At 38.4% G+C, this 21,732-nt stretch overlaps 2 protein-coding genes across 2 annotated transcripts; both read left to right on the top strand.

Annotated features, from left to right (window-relative positions):
- Nucleotides 1-1,996: 1,996 nt before the first annotated feature.
- Nucleotides 1,997-17,735, top strand: TASL (TLR adaptor interacting with endolysosomal SLC15A4). Its single transcript, XM_081043670.1, has 2 exons — nucleotides 1,997-2,216; nucleotides 16,286-17,735. The coding sequence occupies exon 2, from the start codon at nucleotides 16,287-16,289 to the stop codon at nucleotides 17,178-17,180; it is 894 nt and encodes a 297-aa protein (XP_080899796.1). The 5' UTR covers nucleotides 1,997-2,216; nucleotide 16,286; the 3' UTR covers nucleotides 17,181-17,735.
- On the top strand, nucleotides 17,382-21,243 carry LOC308495127 (biogenesis of lysosome-related organelles complex 1 subunit 5-like; the record flags this gene model as incomplete). Its single annotated transcript, XM_081043056.1, is given in 5 exon segments — nucleotides 17,382-17,392; nucleotides 20,686-20,761; nucleotides 20,765-20,779; nucleotides 20,781-21,059; nucleotides 21,103-21,243. Coding segments are annotated over 5 exon segments (522 nt in total).
- Between the last annotated feature and the right edge of the window lie 489 nt (nucleotides 21,244-21,732).

The raw sequence follows: 21,732 nt of genomic DNA on the forward strand, positions 1-21,732 counted from the left end.
GTCTTGTCAAAAGAGAAATGGTAAGCCAACTTGACAGAGTGCCAACTTTTTAATTATAGAAAATATTTTCTGCAAAGAAGGATTTCCATAAAATGGGTAACTTAAAAAACAAAATCAAGAGTGAGTATAAACAAAACTCTTCATATTGTACTTGAATAAAACAATAAATGTGACCTAACTCAACATGGAGCAGATGGAGTTACCCAATAATTGTTGTTGCATGGCACTGCCAGGTGAACTCTTGGGAAACCCATCAGAAAGTGTTTCTGGAGGTAGGTAAGACCAACTATAGGATATCCTCAGCATATCTGGCTGTGGTTGAACCTACAGTAGAATGAAATAAAATAATATTTGGCCCTGAAGTTGCTACCCAGCAACTTCACACAGCTAAATTCTTGACTGGCTACAAAAGCCTAGAGACACCCCTGGGCCTGATTTTATAGGATTACACTGTAATTGAACCTGCCCCTGAGGTAATGAGTCTGGTCATTCTTGTGGTAGCAGGTCAAGAAAGATTTGGAAGTAATTGAGTAACTGTCCATATTGTGGCTCATATGTGAGAACATGTCTTTTCAACTGGATCTAAGTAATATTCCATGAAATGCAGAAAATCACGAAAGACTTTAACAAATAAAAATGCCAATATACTTTAAAAGATATAGCTTTTTAAGATAAGTCATAGAACAAAGGTAAACAAAATAAACCCATTAAGTGGAAACGTTCACATATTCAGGGTTTGGAACATAGCTTTGATCAGAGTTAGGCAGAAAAATACAATAGAAGTAGATATTATTTGGGCAGGGTTATTTGTTGGTTTACTTGAAGCAGTCATGGTAAACCAGCTAAATTATTTTGAGAACTCTAGACATTTTTCTACTTTGGGGCAAGAACAACTCATTTGCAGATAGACTTCTCTGTCTTCCAGGAAAGACAGATTATAAATACATTTGGGATGTAAAATCAAATAAAGTTAAATATTTTTGGATTCAAGAAATTGAAGAGGGAAAGCACCCAAGCTCATTTGACGAGGCCAGAATTACCCTGATTCCAAAACCAGACAAACATTCCAAAAAAAGAAAATTATAGGCCAAGATCCTTGATGAACATAGATGCAAAAATCCTCAACAAAATATTAGTAAACCGCATTCAGCAATACATTAAAAACATCATAAACCATGATTAAGTGGGATTTATTCCCAGAGTAAAAAGAGTAAAAAGTAAGATTCATTCTCAAGAGGCAACTGCTTATTTCTAGTTTTTTTGTGTATCCCTGTAGAAATATTCTATGTACAAGCACATATATATATTTCTTTCATATATATATATTTAAAAATACAAATTGGAGCATATTATATGCTCTTGTTAAACAATGTGTCTTGGAGATCTCTTCTTCTTATTAGACATAAAGCCACCTCACTCTAACTGCACAGTATCTACAGTAGGGATATTCTCTCATTTATTTAGCCAATACCCTATTTTTTCCAGTTGTTTACTTTCTTAATCAATGCTGCAACAAATATCTTTTCACATGTCTTTGTGCACAGGTACTGGGAAATTGCCCTCTACAAATGTTTACAATCCCACTATAGTACATGAGAGTGCCAGTTTTTCCAAAACCTTGCCACTAAGTATTATTGAATTTTTTTACCTTTGTTAATTTGAGAAACTGTTTTCACTTGTATTTTTAAAAGTTATGAGTACAATTGAGAAATAATACTTCTCAAAAATTATAATTAATGATGAAACAGAATTTTCTAAAAAGCATCTGACTTTGGTTGTCTTTTGGGAGAGGGGTCCCAGAAAATTTAGGGTTATAGGAGTAAATTTACGTTGACAGGATTCTTACATAATGTGTAGTGATAAGCTGTTTTAACAAGAGACAGTTTCATAGATAGGTTTCATTTTTTGAAAAAGGGGAAGAAACGCCATTCTGTGGCTCAATGTGGGTTTGTCAGTTATTGCCTCCCCCCCTTTCCGGGACTTCCCACTGCTCTTTAGAACAAATCAGATGGGCAAAAACAACTCTTTTTCCATAGGATCAGTTATAAAAAGAATGGAAATGCAACAAGCAGTTTAGTTTCTTGGTTTTTAGCAGTGAAAGGTAGACTCACCAGAGGCTTGCGAACATTTCTGGAAAAAAACTCTGGCTGCCTTATTCATCTCTCTATGGTCAATCGTGTTTCTGCAGGACCAAAGGAGCAGATTGGTTAGTGAAGGTAAGAAACAGGAGGCAACAGGCCCTATAGCTGCTAACTTTTTCTGTCATTGCTCTTCTCATACTTAACTTAGTCCTTTACCATCAGAACTTAGATCCAATCTTATGACATCTAATGCTTTTCTAGTTTACCAAATCAGAGGTGAGAGGGAGTTTAAGTAAGCATTCAACAGAGGTGGACTATAGAGAGAAATTAAGTGAAACATTCCCTTCTCTTACCTCCTCATGTTCATATTTGGGGCATTTCTAAAATACTTTTTTTTCTGGCAAAATATTTGACTGGTCTGATCAAGTATTTGTTGTGTAATTTATTCAGTCCTCACTCACTGATTCCTACCCAGATTTAGTTTCTGCATTTTTAAAAGGCCAACTATACTTCCGAGAGACAGAGAGAGAGAAAGAGAGAGAGGAAAGCCAAAAAACCTAAGCAGAATTTTGCAGGGATAGCATAACGCAAGTTCAGATAGTGATGCAGTTTTAGAGAGGAATCCAGTCATAATAAATTCCAATTGATGTGACTCTCAATTATTCATTCAGCGAGCTTGTAATAAGTGTTTTTCTGTGGGGCAGGACACAGACAAAGCGAATGTGATCTACAATGATGATGCTTTTCGAATTGCCATCTGGGTGATTTGGGGCAAATCTACTTGTTATTAAAGACAGTGTGTGCAGAAGTGGACTTTTGTTTGAATTATCTTTAGAGCTGCTCATACATTCCTCTTCTTGTACACATCAATCTATGCTTGAATATAGATCTGGTTTGGCCAGAACGTTCATATGGATATTTTTAGAATGTTTGTTGCATAAGCCAGTGTAAGAACATTGTGTTTCTGAACTTGAGAAGTTTCTTGAAGGAGTAGAGAGTATTTAAAATTTGTGTAATTCATATTATGCTGGTAATTTGGGGGATATACAAAAACAGTGCACTAATTCTAATATCACTTTGATGCGATGTTTTCAATAATTCAAGTTACTGAACCAATTCCAATCACATACCTAATGAATATCTTAGACATATAAGATATTGTCTCTCTAAGCTCTTCATAAACATGATAGAATATAAACTTGCTTTCGTTAGCTAAATATAGTTATTAACTCCCCCAATTTTTGTTTTGTAAAGTTTCAAACCTATATAAAAATGGAAAGAATAGTACAATGAACACCCATATTTCCATCATGTAGATTAATCAGTTGTAGCTTTTTGCCACATTTACTTTCTCTCTTGCTGTCTTTCTCTCTCTCTCTACACACACACACACATTTTTCCTGAACTGTTTGAAAGTATATTGTTAATTTTAGAGCATATGACACCTCCAAATTCTTGAGCATGTCTCTCCTCAGAGAAAGGGCAGACTTCTACATAATTACTATAATGTGAAGGAAATATAACATCAATAGAACCCTGTTATCTAACATAATTCATATTAAAATTTCCCCAGTTATCCACATGCTCTTTAAAGAGATTTTATTTTTTTAATTCAGGATCCAATCAAGTATCTTGCACTGCATTTGGTTGATATGCCTACAATTAAGTAAATGTTAATCTACAAAATTGACAATGTAATTAACAACGATTCACAATTATAACACCAAGGAAATTTAACATCTGTCAACATTATTACGATCATTTTTTTTCAGTCTTCTCATTTTGTGTCAAAATATTTTAAAAGTAATTCAAAAAAGTGACCCAAGCTTTAATTTTTGTTTGTGAGATGTAAAGACAGAATATAAAGAAAAATCCAAAGTATGATAAAAATATATTTACTCTTATTTCTGCACCAAAATGTACGTTTTCTGAAGTAAGTAAATTTACATATCCAGATAAAGCCTTTGGAAGTAGATATTACCTTTGGTCATAAGGATTTAAGTAGAACCGAAGAGAAAATTATTTACTTGGTGATGTTAATATAGAAAACAGAGGCCTTTTGACTTATGATTATATTAGTATTATCTTAGCCATCAAATTAGAGTTTCAGAAATTAATTCATTAAGAATCACTTCGTATTTGATAGAATAGATAATCCCAAATTATATGTTTTGTAACAGGAATTGAAATATGGATGAGTGATACTTTAGAACACCTGTCAACAAATGCCACAAAAGATGAAATAATAGGGATATAAGCCAAGGTATATGATTAAGTGAATGGTTATTTCCAGCTCTAAAGAACATATACTTTCAAAGATAAGAGCAAAGAATGCTTTTTTCACTCAGGGAGATGCTTTTTTTACACAGGGTGATCCTGCCTGTGATCAAGAAACCCCTTGTTTTGGGTAAAGTTTTGTATCATTCGCTAAAAAAAAGAAAAAAAATTAAAACATATAATACAGATTTGGCTAGATTATCATAACTAGATTATGAACAAAATAATATTCAAGTTTTTCAATGATAACCTTTCAGTAGTTTGTCAGCAAGTCCCCCAAATCAATAAGAACTTAAAAAATAACGATTGGTATTATGGAACCTAGAATTTACATTTTCAGGGAAATAGAGAAATGAAGGGATGAAATAGAGTATTTTGAGAATTTGGGGGTATTAAAAAATAACGTCCCTGATATATATCACCTACATATAATCTTAAAATAGTTTGCTTCACCCTCAAATTTAAGGCAAAAAATAAATTTGCTTATCTGATTGGAAAGTTAAAAAATAAAAATGTGTTGAAGAATGTCGGTGGAAACAGTTAATCTCGAACATTGCTAGTGAGAGAATAAACTGGCCCAAGCTACTTGAAAGGCAGTTTGCAATAGCTATGATCTAGTAATTTGGTTTCTCTAAGTCGGGCCTAAGGAAACATTCATGGAGGCATGTGCAGTGATTACATATAGTGAAAAAGCAAGAGTGAATATTCACCATGAGAAATGATTTGCTAATATAATATGTACCTATAGATGTACTATTTTGTAATTGTTAACAGGCACATCTATATAAACAGCTGTGTGGACCGATGGGAACCAGACTGCACCCTAGGTTGATGAAATAACGTTTTCTTGCATCAGTTCCATAAGGCTACATCCCGTGATGTGGGAGGCAGCCCCATCCCACTGCCTCCATTTTTGTGCGACTGTGGTCTTCTTTGTACCCTATTTCAACCCAGTCTCTCCCAGTCTCTCAGATCTTAGCTCGTATGCACACAAATTGTCCTTCCCGAGACAGGATCTGTTCTGCTGCCTTATCACCCCCAACTCCCCCACTACCTACCAATCCCCAATCTTCCCACTTTTGTTACTGTCACTTCTTCATTCAAAAAACTGTCCCAATGATTTATTTCAGTGTTTAAGGCAGCAGCTAAATTTTGCTAAAGTTGCATGCAATCCTGATAAATATATTGGGGTAAGGGAGAGAAGAACCTAGAATCACTTTCTAATTGAGGGACATGGATTCTGCATGGATGGCCAGGTACACTGAAATGTTGACATATGAGATGAGACGTGAAGAAGGGTATGGGTGGTGGGACAAGGGATGGACAGGGAACCAGGGCTCTCAGGACAAGACAAAATATACAAATATTTGGGATGGGCATGGGGTTTGGAAGAACTGGGAGAAATTCAGTATGACTGGGGTCCTGGGTCTTGTGGGGAACAGACAGATATGAGATTGGGAAGGCAGATAAGGGCTGCCTGTCACAAGGGTCTAATGTGTTTGGACACTGGGATCTGTTGATATTTAAACAGGGCATCTGTAATATTAAATTACTCTGGTTGCAAAATTAAGGGTGAGATGATGCCAGGCTACAGCGGGGAAATGGTTAAGGAAAATATTCATATGGTTAGATTAAAAGACCAGAGGATAAATTATTTACATACCTCAGATATATGAACATTGATACACAAATAGGACATGTAAATAGCCCTCTGGGCCACCCCACTGGGGTGGGCACTGGCTGCCTTCCTGGAGCTTTTCTTTCTGAACTTCACTGCAATTTCCTCCCTTTATTCAGCAAGTGCTGTTGTTATTAAATGGAGTCAGGGCTGATATCCTTTTCCTAGAAGGACTAATTGCTTATCATGACTGTGTAATATTAACTGCTCTCAATGTGTAGTAGTGTGATATATTCAGACCAGACTATACGCTCTGGAGTTTGTAAACTTGGAGTTGAATCTTGCCTCTAGTATTTAGCTGCTTTGTGACCTTGGGAAGGTCATTTGTCATACCCAAATCTCAGTTTTCTTATTTGGAAAACCCAGATTAGGATAATATCTAACATGCAGTGTTGTTGGAAGATTAGGGGTAATGTATGGAAAGCACTGGACACAATTGCTATTATTATTATGTCCCATCCAACTTATTGTATCTGCTTTTTGACTTAGGTCAAGGGTAGGGAAACCATGGCCTATGGGCCAAATTGGCTCTTTGCCTGCTTTTGTTAATAAAGTTTTATTGGAAGACAGCTACATCCATTCATTTATGCATGGCTTTCCTGATATGATGGCAGAGTTGAGTAGTAGTAACAGACCTAAAATATTAAATACTTGGCCCTTTATAGAAAAGTTTGCTGATCCCTAACTTAGGTTTTTCCAAATGCTCCCTCTTATAAAGTCCTCCTCTCTTTATGTCTTCTCTTTGAGTCCATGCTTGTGTTGATTGGGTATAAATTAAAAGTGTGTTTATGTAGAGAAGTTATAACAATTTCCTGAGAAACTATGTAAATGCTAGTGTAGAAGGAAGAATTTATATTACAATTTCTTCTGAAATCCAAGTCAATGATTTAACAAAGTGCTGTACTTTAGCACATATTCTAAGGTGTGAATTTGCACATAAGGTTAATTTTGGTATTCCCCTGTCTGGTAATGATTAATGTAGGCTAAATTTGCCTAAAACATCTCATCTGCAAATGTCCTTGGGTGTCTTTTCCTTCACACTTAACCAGTCATGGAGAATTCCAAATGTATTTAGATATATGTACACATATACATATATACCTTCTCTGTAAGGATAAACAAATTCAACTGATAACATATCTTTGAACAATTGAAGTAATCAATTGGGTCAAGTTTTAGTTTCTCAGATGAAATTAAGTCTAACAAATGTTAACATTTTTTTTGAAGTATACCTTTTGTAATACCTTTCAAGGGACTAAGGGATGTCTTTTAAGAATTTCACAGATCATCACTGAAATGTATTGAGAAAAAATGCCAACAATTAATCAAAATAAACCCAAATAACTTTCTCTATTTATTTCTCTATTCTTAAATTTTAGAATGTCATGATGTACAGCATTATTTTCATTCTAATGGTACAGTAAAGGGCTTTATGAAGACTAAATGAGTTAATAGATGTACAATTTTTGTTTTTAAGTGTTACCCAACATTATTACTCTCTTTGCATAGACAATCTCTCAAAAGCTGCTTTAGCGTGCTCTCTGCTGCCCTCTTCTGTTAACTTTTCAGAAATGAATTTTGCTTCTGAGTAATGCTCACCTTCCTCTCTTTTTCTCCCCTTAATATAGTCATAAACCCATGCAGTATTAAAGTTTGAGGGGACTGCATAGATAATACCACAGATAAGAAGTTTAAGAAGTTGATTTAATTTACAGATGAGAATTTGAGTCTCTGAGAGGTTAAGCAACAAGTGAGCATGGGCTGTTTTCTGTGCCAGTGTTGGAATGCCTGGTGACTTTGGACACATTACTTAATTTTGACATCTATAAAATGATCATAATAATAGTACCTACAGTACCTACATAATAATAGTACCTTAGAGTCTTTGTGGGTATCCATTGATTTAGTACATAAAAAGCACTTAGGATAGTATCTGGGTTGTGGCTAGTACTAACGCTAGCTATTTTATAGACTTGCCACTAACTAGACTCAAACCTCACTAGAATTATGGTCCCTTGACACTACCAGTTCAATAATGTTTTTTGTTTTTTGGGTTTTTTTTTGGCCTTAGTGAGTCTGAATACATAACTAAATTTTACCTTAGAAAGTGAATTTTTAAAATGTGACTTTTTCATTACCGGGGGTACCAAACAAAATGTATACACGTGACTTGTATTCATCTTTTCTTATCGGTATATATTACTACAAGTTTAATACAGTTTTTCCCTCTCTTAAAATGTGTATACATTTTTTTGGCACCCTCTGTATACTTGAAGCTCTAGTAGTCTTTACAAAGCCATGTGATACCACAGCTCTTGTTGTCACTCTTTCGTCCTTGTACTGTGCAAGGTGGGCTCCCCACAGAAATTATTACAAACACTCACAAGCTCTTCAAGCCCCCAATATAAATTCCTACTGCCCCCACGTGGGAGGTAATTTCACTGTTGACTTTAAGTAACCTCTCTAATGAGCTCCCTGCCTGAATCTCCGATGCATAATTAGACACTTGCACTGAGCGTGCACCTCATGTCAGACTCCAGAGAAACTAAAGTAAACCCAAAAGCTTCTTTCTGGGATCCTTCTCCTGATCTCATTTTGGTCAATGCTGGTGCCATTTCCCACCATGCCGAGGTTCAGAGTTACTTTTGGCTCTCTCTCTCATTCACTTTCACGTCCAGGAGTCTTTGTCTCTCAAGTTCATTTCTCCTCTGTTTTCTGCTCCCTCCTTCCTGGTTCCTGTCCCAAACACCTCAGGAGGCTGCTGGATTCATCCCCACTGAACTGGGGTCCTCAACACCAATCTCACCCTGATGAAATTCATCTTGCACTTCAGTGATTGATAACATCGTGCCATGAATCCGCTTAGTCACCTTCCAGAGCTTTGTACTGCCTGCAGGGTAGATTGAATGGCCTCAGCCTTGCATGTCCCAATTTACCTCTCTCCTCCCTCACAGTAATCTCTTCCTTTAGCCATCAGTGTATCTATCCCTAGACACCAGGACACACTTTCTGCCTTTCCATCATTGGACTTACCACTTCACTGGTCTGCCTCGGGCCCCAACACATCAGAATGGTAGGGTTCTTATTCCGCCAGCATTAAGGTACCAACGATGTCCTCAGATGATGACAAACAGGGCAAAGGGCCTATTCCTCAAAACAAAATCCTAGACCCTCTCCCTTCATCATTGTGAAGGAGTGGAGATTATCTGGAGTACTCATAAACATCATCCACCTAAAATAAAAGAAAAATCCATTAGGGCTGATTATTTATTATGAAAAGAAATAGAATAAATAGTGGGAGATTTAGGACATGTCTGAAGGGGAATAAAGGGTAATAAAGAGTGATTCTGCAAATTCTGACATTTCAAGTAAAGGTTCTTAGGTGGCCACGACGGAGAAACACTTGTATCCCATCTAGACTGGTGTCCATGACCGACCCACACGAGAATGACAACACAGGCCTCTTCACCTTTGTTGACCTTCTCTCCTCTCCTACAATGCTTTTCCCCTTTCTCATCTGCCTGTTCAAGTTCTTCTTGTTCTTTAGGGCCAAATAAATGTTTACTGCTTGCACAGTGATTTCTTTTTCTTTTCTTCGCCCTTAGAATATGCAGTATCTTTAACCACAAACTCAGCTGTGCAGGAAAGGCCACCTTCCTTTTTCTCCTCTTAGTTACTTGAAAAATGTTTATCTTTAGTTCTCATTTTAATTAAAAAATTAATCAAAGCTATACATGCACTTAATTTGGGTCAAATAATTCTAAGACGTTTGCCATGAAAAAAAAATCTGTCCCTTTTTCAGAAGCAACTACTTTAATCTCCTTTGACTAATTATTTGATATTTACTACCATTTCTTTAAATAGCATGCATGTATTGCAACTTTTGGAATTTTCAGTTTGAGGCATTATTTACTCACTTGTCCCCATGAAGATAAGGATTTAGTTCTCTTTCCTCCCCTGGCCTTCACCAAGTACTACATACATTCTTGTCCTGTTCCTCTCACTATACAGACTAGATACTCAGTCTGAACACATAGGCAAATGCCCAAGAAAATTTTTATTGATATTACATTACCATAAGTGATAAAATATTATCTTTGTTTCCTGACTTTATCGTCATCCTGTGGTTATATTGTAAATTTGGTTAGATCAATTTTCACTGATTCATATGTTATTATGACTAAGCAAAAGCTATTTACAATTCAGCCATGTAGTAAATCATGGTTTTTCACTGCACAACTTTTTCTTAAATTATGAGTTGGAGTTTGTAATTGTCTAGATCTGTGGTGTCCAAAATGGTAGCCAAATTTGGCAATTTAAATTAAGATTTCAGTCACACAAACCTATTTCAAGTGCTCATTAGTCACACATAGCTATCAGTTATCATATTAGACAGCACAAATATTGAACATTTCCATCACGACAGAAAATTCTATTGGACAGCACTTCCATCACCTCAGAGACAATCTACAAGACCACATGATTAAAACAAAAATAGCTTAAAAATTTTTTTGAACTATTCACACAAGCATTCTACACTTCTCCAAATTAAAAATGAAAAGGAAGTTCTATATAGTCCCTGTTTCAAAATAGCAAAAACAGTCTCAGATAAGGATCCCATTTTTCGTTTACCAAACATCTAAAAATTTATACTCTTGGTTCACCATCTTCTGATACCTCCTCTCTAACACCCCTTGAAAGGAGTACAGAAATGAATGAATTAGTCAGATACCACTCTAGAATTATTGCTATGACAGTGATCACCCAGTGAACTTTATTTAAGGAGGGCACAGCTCACAGTGGCCCACATGGGGATTGAACCGGCAACCTTGGTGTTATTAGCACCATGCTCAAACCAACTGAGCTAACTGGCCACCCCCATCCAGTGAACTTTAAATTGCAATTACAATTAACTGTCTTCAGTACCTTAAACTTCTTTTTATTGATTTACTTATTCCTTTCAGAGGAGCACGTCTTCCATTCACTTCCTCAGGAAGTTGCCTGGGAGATGAGCTATTTGAGACTTTGACCTAAAAATATCTCTATTCTATCCTCATACTTGATTGATGACTTGGTCATTTAATTCTAGATTGAAATAATTTTCGTTCAATAATTTTTAGATATTATTACATGGTCATCTGGTTTCTCATGTTGCTGTTGAAAGGTCTGAAGATTCTGGTTCTTAGACTTTTTTTTTTTCTTTTCCTTTTTTCTCTCTGGAAACTTACAGTTATTTTTTGTCCTGAGCATTCTACCACTTCACAATAACAAGGAGAGGTATAGGTCTATTTTTACCCAGTGTTTTGGGAACTCATGTCCTTCAGTTCTGGGAAATATATATATTTTTAACTTTTATTTATTTAAGTGTGTTTTTCCAGGACCCATCAGCTCCAAGTCAAGTAGTTGTTTCAATCTAGTTGTGGAGGGCGCAGCTCACAGTGGCCCATGTGGGGATTGAACTGGCAACTTTGGTGTTATGAGCACTGTGCTCTAACCAACTGAGCTAACCAGCCAACCCAGGGAAGTACTTTTGAATTCTTTGAATTTCTCCTCTCTTTTCTCTGCCCCCTTTCTGAACCTTCTATTATTCAGATAATGGATCTCCTGGACTGATCTACTAATTATATATTTTCTCTACTATTTTCCATCTTGTATTTTTGTTCTGTCAGAATGGGAGTTGGCCTTAACTTAGCTTCTAATCGTTCTATGAGTTTTAAAATTCTCTATCATTTTTCATTTCTAAGAGCTTCAGAATGCTTTTTAAAAATGGCATCCTGGGGCTAGCCTGGTGGCTCAGGTGGTTGGAGCTCCCAAGGCTGATGGTTCGATTCCCACATGGGCCAGTGGGCTCTCAACCACAAGGTTGCCGGTTCAACTCCTCGAGTCCCCCAAGGGATGGTGGGCAGCGACCCCTGCAACTAGCAATGGCAACTGGACCTGGAGCTGAGCTGCGCCCTCCATAACTAAGACTGACAGGACAACAACTTGACTTGGAAAAAATAAAAGTCCTGGAAGTACACACTGTTCCCCAATAAAGTTCTGTTCCCCTTCCCTAATAAAACAAATCTTTAAAAAATAAAAATAAAAATAAATAAAATAGCATCCTCTTCTTCAAGATTGTAATATTATATTATCCCTATTTCCTTGAGAATATTGATGGTAGTTGAACTTCCCTCCAGAGTTTTTTTTTTTTCTCTAAGAGGCTGTTTTGGTCTCTTATCCAGAGCATTCCTTAGATATTTCAAAGTTCTACTCATACTTAAGGATGGGGATCCAAAAATCTCAATGGGCTCTACCGATTGTGAGCTTGGATGAAGGGTGATCTGGTTGCCTCATTTAGTTGGGAAACCACTGATATCAATTGCTTTTCTCCGACTAGTCTGATTTTCCCAGACCAGTCTTCCCAAATCCTGCTTGAAAGGTGTGGATGCTCCATTGCCAACATTCTGGGAACTAGAAGGAGAGGATCATGGATTTCAGCACCCAACATGCATATGTTTAATCTTTCTATTAGTGGGTCAGTAATTCTATCCTCAACTAGTATCTCTCAGTCCAGAGATCTTATGTTTTATTCCTCAGAGAACAAATCTCAAGTTTTCCTTTGGGGATGAAGATGAGAGATGGTCACCTGGCTACATAGAATGAGGGAGAAGATCTGGGTTTCTGATTGCCTTTTAAATAGACTTTCAATTGATCTTATTTTAGATACACCCCCTTCACCTTACTCACAAAGGGTATGTGGCGCTACCAATTCCTAAGCATTTAGCAGAATTTAAATCAGATTGGCTCTTGGATTTTCCCAGGCCTCTTTCAAGATTCAGCCTTTTCAGGTCTGCCATGTCATTAACTCTTGGCCTCCTGTTTCCTAGCTTCTAAAATGTTATTGCTCTTGTCTCTTCTCCTGTTCTCCCTTTTCTTGTATCTTAAAAAAGTCACTGTTGTTTTCATGAAGTACGGGGAGGTGGGAAATACATCTACGTGCCTAATAGATCTTTTTCCTGGAAATCTTTGCTTTTCTTTACCTCAATTTGATCTCGCTTTTGAATTCAGCTCATTCTCCTGAATAATCACTGTCAATCAGGGTTTCCTCAGTCCCTTTAGGGCTCCATCCTCCTTGGGTTTGCCTCTAACTTCCAGCTTGCTTACATAAAGCCATAGGGTCAGTTGGGGATGTGGGGGTGGGGGTGGAGTCTTTGATTGTCATCATGTAGTCACACTGGTATCCATGGTAACATCTTATCCTTCACTTGGCCCTTGGTTACTAGTCTATAGAGATCATGTCTGCAATCTTCCCATTCCAAATGTAGGTCTTCTCCAGGTTTGCAGGCTCTGGGCAGCATGCTGGTATGTGAGCGACTTAATGAGGCAGCTTCAGACCTGCCCTCTCAGGCAATCCATGTGACTGGCTCTCCTGCTCCTGCATCATGTTGGGCAGGAGAGAATTTTGTGAAGCTCCCTGCTTCCTCAGATTCTACTTGGGACATAGGGTACAGAGCTCTTCTATTCTGGGCTCCCAAACCTATCTGGAGTCATACGGTTTCACTCCATGGGGGATTCCATGCACTGAGTCTATTGTTGATGCATAAATATTATGCCCTGAGTTTTTTAGGGTTCTGGATTCTAAACTTAAAAGCTCAGGTTATGGTTATCGCAAAAGCCATTTCTCTAAAACTATGATTTCTGCTGAGAGTTTCTGAAGCCAATTTAGAAACTCAAAAGCTGAGAGTTGAGTTTCTGCTCTGGTTTTCCACAATAATGTTTGAGGCCTTGAAGGGGGAAGGCCCTAGCTGTAGCCTGGGTGGGGTGGAGTGGGAGGGCTGGGAAATAACTGCCTCACTATGGAGACTTGATGGCAAACTTTTTTGCTCTATTATCTTCATATATAAAAATGTATACACATTTCAAGAAAGGATAAAACTGTACTAAACATACGTTGAGGGTAACCACTTTGAGCACCTCTTGTAATTGCAGAAGTCAAATGTGACTTGTATTCATCTTTTGTTATCAGTATATATGGAGTATTATAATTTTAATAGTTTTTTTCTTTTCTTAAAATGTATACACATTTTTTTGGCACTGTGTGTGTGTGTGTATTTGCCCTTTCACCTGGATGTTCAGTTTGTTGAGGGTAGAACCACACTTGGAAAGTTTTTTTCAGAAAAGAAGAACATTTTCTTTATCCTTACAAGTTATGTTCAGCATACAAAAATTACTTCATGGAGGGGTGGCCGGATGGCTCAGTTGGTTAGAGCACGAGCTCTCAACAACAAGGTTGCTGGTTCAATTCCCACATGGGATGGTGGGCTGCGCCCCCTGCAACTAAAGATTGAAAATGGCGACTGGACTTAGAGCTGAGCTGCGACCTCCACAACTAGATTGAAGGACAACGACTTGGAGCTGACGGACCCTGGAGAAGCACACTGCTCTCCAATATCGCCCCCACCAAAAACATTAAAAAATTTCTTCATGGATTTGTTGAAGACCTTTAACTTTGTATTTTTATGGCACAAGACAGTGTCTAAAATAGAAACATTTAAATAATTGATAAATTTGCTGAATATATCATGGAATAGTTCCAAAAGAGAAAATAAACATATAAATTAATATCTTTATACATTTAAAACAATTATGTTAATTATAATATTTACCTTATACAATTTAAAAAATTTACTTGGAAATAACTTCATGAATGTAAAAGAGATGCTAATATTAAAAAAGGATCCTTGCGTATGGTTAAAACAATCCTTTTCTTTCTTTTTTTTTTTTTAATTTATTGTGGACAGGGTGGGGGTGGCCATCTCTGTGGGTGCTTTCCCCTCCCACGGCTGGAGACTGCTGGACGGGCAGAGGGCAGCCTGACATGCTCCTTGCTCCTCATCTCCTGGGGTGGGCTGTTCGCGTCGGCTTCCCTGGTGAGCCCAGGGACTGATCGCAGAGGTGAAGGTCCCACCTTGCAGCCTCGTGTGCATGTGTGTGTGCACGTGTGCGTGTGCGATCCAGCTTCCTGGTGAGGGCCTGCGGGGGGCTGTGAGCAGCCAGCAGGGAAGGAGAGCCGAGCAGATGGCTCAGGGCTTTAAACAATCCTTTTCTAATTTGACTTTAATTCAGGTTCAAGTTGATAAGTCTGTTTTAGAAGCCCAGTCCTCAAGGCCAAAGAGTACTAGTTTTCTTTGTTGTCTGTTGCCCCAGTGCCAAGATTGCCAGTGCGTTTCTTTTCTAGAAAAGTGCAGCTGCTGGTTTCTAGCCTATTCTAGCCACTACGGACTCAGGTGACAACTGCTGAGGCAGGTGTAGTGAAAGCCCACAGTCTGGAATGCTCCTTGGAAATTAGGATAGAGGTCAAACACATCAGTTGGGTCCAGAGACATTTCCAGGACATACTGTAAGAAGTGGGTGGGATAGAGCAAGAAACTTATCCTGGGCTGCAAAGGTAGGTGAGGTTTCGTGGTCCTTCATGATGGGTTGAGAGTGAATTAATTTTAATCCATGAAATTATTGTCAATTATTTAATTCAAATTGACAAATATCTTCTGAATCCCTCCTAAATGCAAACAACTGTGCTGGCTCCCAGAGATAAGACACAAAGATGAGTAAAACACAGCTCTTATTTTCAGTAGAATTTGCCACAGTTTTCCTTCTTGTTTTTCTCATAACTCACTAGCTATGTTGCTTCCCCAATTTGCAGCTTCTCAACCACTCTCCATTTCCTGAGGCAGGATACAAATACCTTTGCTCGACTCCTAAGGCCCTTCACGACCTAATTCCTGCCTATTTTCCCAGCCCTTTCTGCTTATGCTTAGTGTCTTGGTATACGGTGAATAATCCATGCCACCATATTTTCTTATGACTCTGTGCCTACTTAATCTTCACAATTTAGCTTACATGTCATCTTCTCTGAGACATGTCCCGTAACTCCTGCCCCTTAGCCCAGGCTGTGTTAGGGGCTCCTCTTCTGTACTTCCTTTGTGCCTATCACTATTTTAACCCTCAGGGACATAATATCGGAATCATCTGTGTCTAGCTTACTTTCTCCCATAGTGGAAACTTCTTGAAGGATGGAAAGGTGTCCTCGTCATCTTTGTATCTCTAGCACATGCCACAGTCCTGGTAGACAGCAGGCACAGAATTAATAATGGCTTGGTAATGAATAAAATGACTTCATTTATTGTCCTTTACTTTTTTGATATATCAACTGCCAATTTAAAACAAATTCCAATCTTCATTTCCCCTATTGTTACTCTCTTTCCAGAATGCTGTCAGAAGGGTACCTCAGTGGACTTGCCTACAGGAACGACATCCATTGGAGTTGTGCATCTTATAATGAACAGGTGGTTGAGGAAAAGGAAGAAGAAACAAAATCTGCTGCTCTTTCCTATTCCTCTGAGGATGAAACACAAGTCAGAAGTCTCTACGTGAGCTGCAAATCCTCTGGCAAGTTTATTTCTTCAGTGCATTCCAGAGACAGCCAACATGGTAGAAACCGGAGAATCACAATGCTCCAGACAAGCCCCAATCCTGTGTTTGAAAGCCCAAACTTGGCTGCAGTTGAAATATGTAGAGACCCCAGCAGAGAGACCTACTTGGTTCCACCTTCCTGCAAAAGTATTTGCAAGAATTACAATGACTTACATATTGCAGGGGGCCAGGTGATGGCCATTAATTCAGTGACAACAGATTTTCCCTCTGAGAGCAGTTTTGAATACGGCCCTTTGCTAAAATCGTCTGAGATTCCTTTGCCCATGGAGGATTCCATTTCTACTCAGCTCAGCGACTTTCCCCAAAAACCTATCCAGCGGTATTCATCCTACTGGAGAATAACAAGCATCAAGGAGAAAAGCAGTCTTCAAATGCAGAAGCCTATTTCTAATGCGGTGCTGAACGAGTACCTGGAGCAGAAGGTGGTGGAGTTATATAAGCAGTACATTATGGACACTGTATTTCATGACAGTTCCCCTACCCAGATTCTGGCATCTGAACTCATCATGACAAGTGTGGACCAAATTAGTCTCCAGGTGTCTAGAGAGAAGAACCTGGAGACCTCAAAAGCCAGGGATATAGTCATTAACCGCCTATTACAGTTGGTGTCCACTGAAATCAGCACTCCTAGTCTCCATATTTCTCAGTATAGCAATGTGAATCCATAGAGAGGATGCTTCCATTCCTCTCTCAACTACTCACAGCTAAAGCAACACTTTATTCATTTATTCTGAGAACGTGAAAGAGGGGGGTTGTGAAGGAATCAAGAGCTAGGGAAGTAAAGGTCAGCTGGAGGTCAGGTGTGAATTAAGAGGAAATCTCATAACATTACATGTGGTGCAGGAATGTGGGAAGAGGAGCTATAAAGAATGATTTCAAAGTAAGTGTTGTAAAGCAACAAAACAAAAATAAAAATGATCAAAAAAGTGAAGTCAGGATGCATTTAAAGGAGTACAGAAACTGAAAAGATGAGTCAAAGAAGAACACACATCATGGCAAAAATAAAAAGCCAAAGATTTCAGGGTAAAGAGTAAGAATGTTACTCAAAAAAACTCTTTCCTAGTTGTTTTTTCTTGAGGGAAATGGACTGCAGAAAACTGCAGTCCTTCTACAGCAGAGAGGTTCAAACAGTTTTCAAAATGTTTATCTCTCTTTTCTCTGTTCTGTATCAGTATATCACTTAAAATATATTCTTCATAAACATTAAAACAGTAGCAAATTGCAATTGTGTTTTTATTTTTGAATGATTACTTAGCTACAGCGCCCAAACAACCACTCCAATCTCCTAATTCTGTTTATTGGTGGAGATGAAGTTTTCTAAACGGAAAAGGCCACATAGTGCATAGAAAACTATTTGAATTTGCTGCGTATGATTTTCTTGGTGATATGAAATTAGGAATCTTGTTTTTCCCCCATAGTTTTCTTTTTCTCCATGCTCTCTTGACCCTTCTGGAGCCAGGAAGGGGTTTCCATATCCTGAAAACAAGGTTACAAGTTCCACGGTCCCATGATATCACATTCTGTAAATTCATGCACAGAATGGTAGCTTCGTGAAGAGCAGGTGCTCTACTTTCTCTAGCTCAGGGATTGGCAAACTATGGCTCATTAGCCAAATCCCACCTGCCACCTGGTTTTCTTTTTTGTTTTTTGGAGATATAATTGACGTAACACTATATTAGTTTCAGGTGTAGAACATGCTTTGCTGTTTGTATACATTGTGAAACGATCACCACAATAAATCTTGTTACATCCTTTTTGAACTCCCATTAACTAAGATTTTTTTCAACCATTTAAAAATGGAATTTTTTCAACCACAAAATAAGGGTATTTTGTGACACATGAAAATTATGATATTCAAATTCAGTGTTCATAAAAAAGCTGTATTGGAACACAGCCACACCCATTCATTTATACATTGTCTGTGGCTGCTTTCACACCAGAATGACAGAGTTGAATAAACACAACAGAGAACACGTGGCCCACCAAAGCCTAACACACTATCTGTCCTTTTATAGAAAATTGCCAACCCTGCTCCACAGCAGTACCTTGTCCATATAATAGTTGCTTGACGTAATTCAGCTTCTCTGGGGAAGCTGACTCTGAGATGGAAACTGGTGAGCAGCTTTACTGGGCAGTGTTGGGAATAACCTCTGTGAGGGAGTGAGCATAGCAGAAGAGGTTTCTAGAGAGGCCTCAGGTCACCTGGGAGCTCTGGATTTGGGGTGATCCTTCAAAACGGATCCAAATTAAAATTAGAGGGTTGGCTTTGGTTCTCCAGTTTAACCAGAAGGGGGTGTAACCTTAGCTGAGGCCCTTCAGTTGAGGGCAAAATCCCCAAAGTGGGAATCAAGTGTGAGCCTTCAGCAATCAAACTCCAAAAGCTGCTGGGGGAATGAGCTTCTCATATACAAGGAGTGATCTATAGAGCAAAACAGCATCCTCGGGTGACCGGTTGGCTCAGTTGATTAGAGCGCAGTGCACATAACACCAAGGTCACAGGTTCGATCCCTACATGTGCCACTTTGAGCTGCGCCCTCCACAACTAGATTGGAAACAAATGACTTGACTTGGAGCTGAGCTGCGCCCTCCACAACTAGATTGGAAAACTATGACTTGACTTGGAGCTGATGGGTCCTGGAAAAACACACTATTCCCCAATAATTTTTTTTTTAATTGGGGAAGGGGAACAGGACTTTATTCCAAGTCAAGTTGTTGTCCTTTCAATCTTAGTTGTGGAGGGTGCCATTCAGCTTCAAGTTGTTGTTCTTTCAGTCTTAGTTGTGGAGGGCGCAGCTCAGCTCCAGGTCCAGTTGCCTGTTGTTAGTTGCAGGGGGCGCAGCCCACCATCCCTTGTGGGAGTCGAACTGGCAACCTTGTGGTTGACAGCCTGCGCTCCAACCAACTGAACCATCTGGGAGGCAGCTCAGCTCAAGGTGCTGTGTTCAATCTTAGTTGCAGGGGGCAGAGCCCACCATCCCTTGAGGGACTCGAGGAGTTGAACCGGCAACCTTGTGGTTGAGAGCCCACTGGCCCATGTGGGAATCGAACTGGCAGCCTTAAGAGTTAGGAGCATGGAGCTCTAACTGCCTGAGCCACCAGGCCGGCCCTCCCCAATAAAATTTTAAAAAACAACAAAACCCCAGCATCCTCTACATTTCTCAGGATTTGTAGGGTGAATGATTTTTTTCAACATATAATATTGTATAAGGAAACCTGGTTTTGAAATAATAATTCAGAAATGTTATTCACTGTTTTAAATATATAATAATAGATGCTACATATTACTTGCTGTGCGTCTGGCACCATGTTAAGCATTTTGTATGAAATTGTCTTATATAATTCTCATAATTACCTTGTGTGAGAGAGTGCCTTTTTTGTTGTTTTAAACAAACAAGCCAGCTGGGCTCAGGGAAATAATTTGTCCAAGGACACACAATAGGGGCTCGAACTGGATTTGAATCCATTTAACTTGAAAGTCCTGATTTTCAACCACTACCACCTACTCTCCTGTTGACCACTGTGTTTGTCTCATTAAAGACAAACACAAGGGAAAAGAACTCATTAATCTCTTTATCATTATGTTACTTCATTTTTTCTTTACAGTGTTTTGCTTAATATTTATTTGCATATCTTTCCCCCTCCAGGTGATAAGCTTTGATGTGTTTGTTTTTCCATGTCCCAAACAGTACTTGCACATAGTAGGCACCCAATTAGTATGTATCAGAAGAAAAAATAAGTTTTGGCTGCGTTGGATACTGTATCTAGTGGTTGAAATGAAAGAACATCAATATGAAAACCAGATAACTGCGACTCGAAAAAAAAATGCTATTGGGAGTTCCTCCTCCGGGAGAAAACTAACTGAATAAAGGAGCCTAATTTCTTATAGCAAGGTAGTAAATGGTATAATAAAATACTTTATAATAAAATATTATCACAGGTATTTTTCCTTTTGCTTACTGAGAAATAATTTGTTACAAAGTATAGGCATACCTCAGAGATACTGTGGGTTCAGTTCCAGACCAGCACAATAAAGCATCACAGTAAAGTGAGTAGTAATATTTTTGCCGGTGGAGGGTCTGGCCTTCCATTTGTAAAAAATGCAACATCTGGGGGCAGAGCTGGTTGGGGTGAGCAGAGGAGAGATGGAGATCATTGTGGGTTATGAGTCTGCAGAGGGCAGCTGCAACAAGAAGAGGGGCTCCCTAGGGACCTGATTAGCAAGGATCTTGGAGAAATTCATTCAAGGCTTTGAGATCACAGACCAGTTAGTTACTCAAGGTGAAACCTATTGTGTTCTGAAAGAATTTGAAGAAAAATGTGGTCTTCAAGAAATGCGAGTTCTTGAAAGTTTGAAGATTATGATCCATGAAACAAATGAACATACTCTTCCCAAATGTAGAGAAACAATGCAAGACAACCAAGTTCTCCAGAGATTGCAAGCAGCTACTGACTCAGTCTGTAGACTCCCACTGAGGGAGCAGGAATGTAAAAAGATTTATAATGACCATTTAATAGCTAATGAATCATACAATCCAGCATACAATCCAGTGGGAGGATTTCATGAAAGAACATGAAATCCTATAATGATAGCATACAATCCAGTGGGAGGATTTCATGAAAGAACAACACAACAAACAGGCTGAAGGGGATGAAGAGCACAGAAGAATTATGGAGAGGCTTAAAAAACAATATGCCGAGAGGGAGAAGGACCTAGCAAAATTTTCAGCCTAGCAAAATTTTCAGCCTTTTAAGAATTGAACCATAACAATTACAAACTAATGAGAAAACATTGATTCCCCCACTCTACCCCCAAATAAAACTACTCCCACCAAACCATTTAGCCTCTACTTCAAGCTTAGCAACATATTCAATGGTACTCTTATAACAGAAGAAAGAAAATTCTACTGGAGGCTTAATTAAATGTTTAATAGAAGAGTGCTACATTTTTCCAGTTTTAAGTGCCTACATATGATTATTTAAATGGAGAGGAGGAAAAAATGGGATAAATTTATTCTTTGTTAATCAGAGTTGGTCTTCTTTTCCATTATCTCAGAGAACTCTAAGTATAGACTTCTAACAGAGAAAAATAATTTCATTCATTCTTATACAGGGTTAATATTAGTTTATTATTGTGGCTTAGAAGGCAGATAAAATGGTTGCTTGTTATAGCCTCCTTGGCTATTGGAAGAATGTATCAAGTGTTATTCCATGAGTAATGTA

The sequence above is a fragment of the Rhinolophus hipposideros genome, assembly GCF_964194185.1.
Source record: "Rhinolophus hipposideros genome assembly, chromosome: X".
NCBI classification, from domain to species: domain Eukaryota; kingdom Metazoa; phylum Chordata; class Mammalia; order Chiroptera; family Rhinolophidae; genus Rhinolophus; species Rhinolophus hipposideros.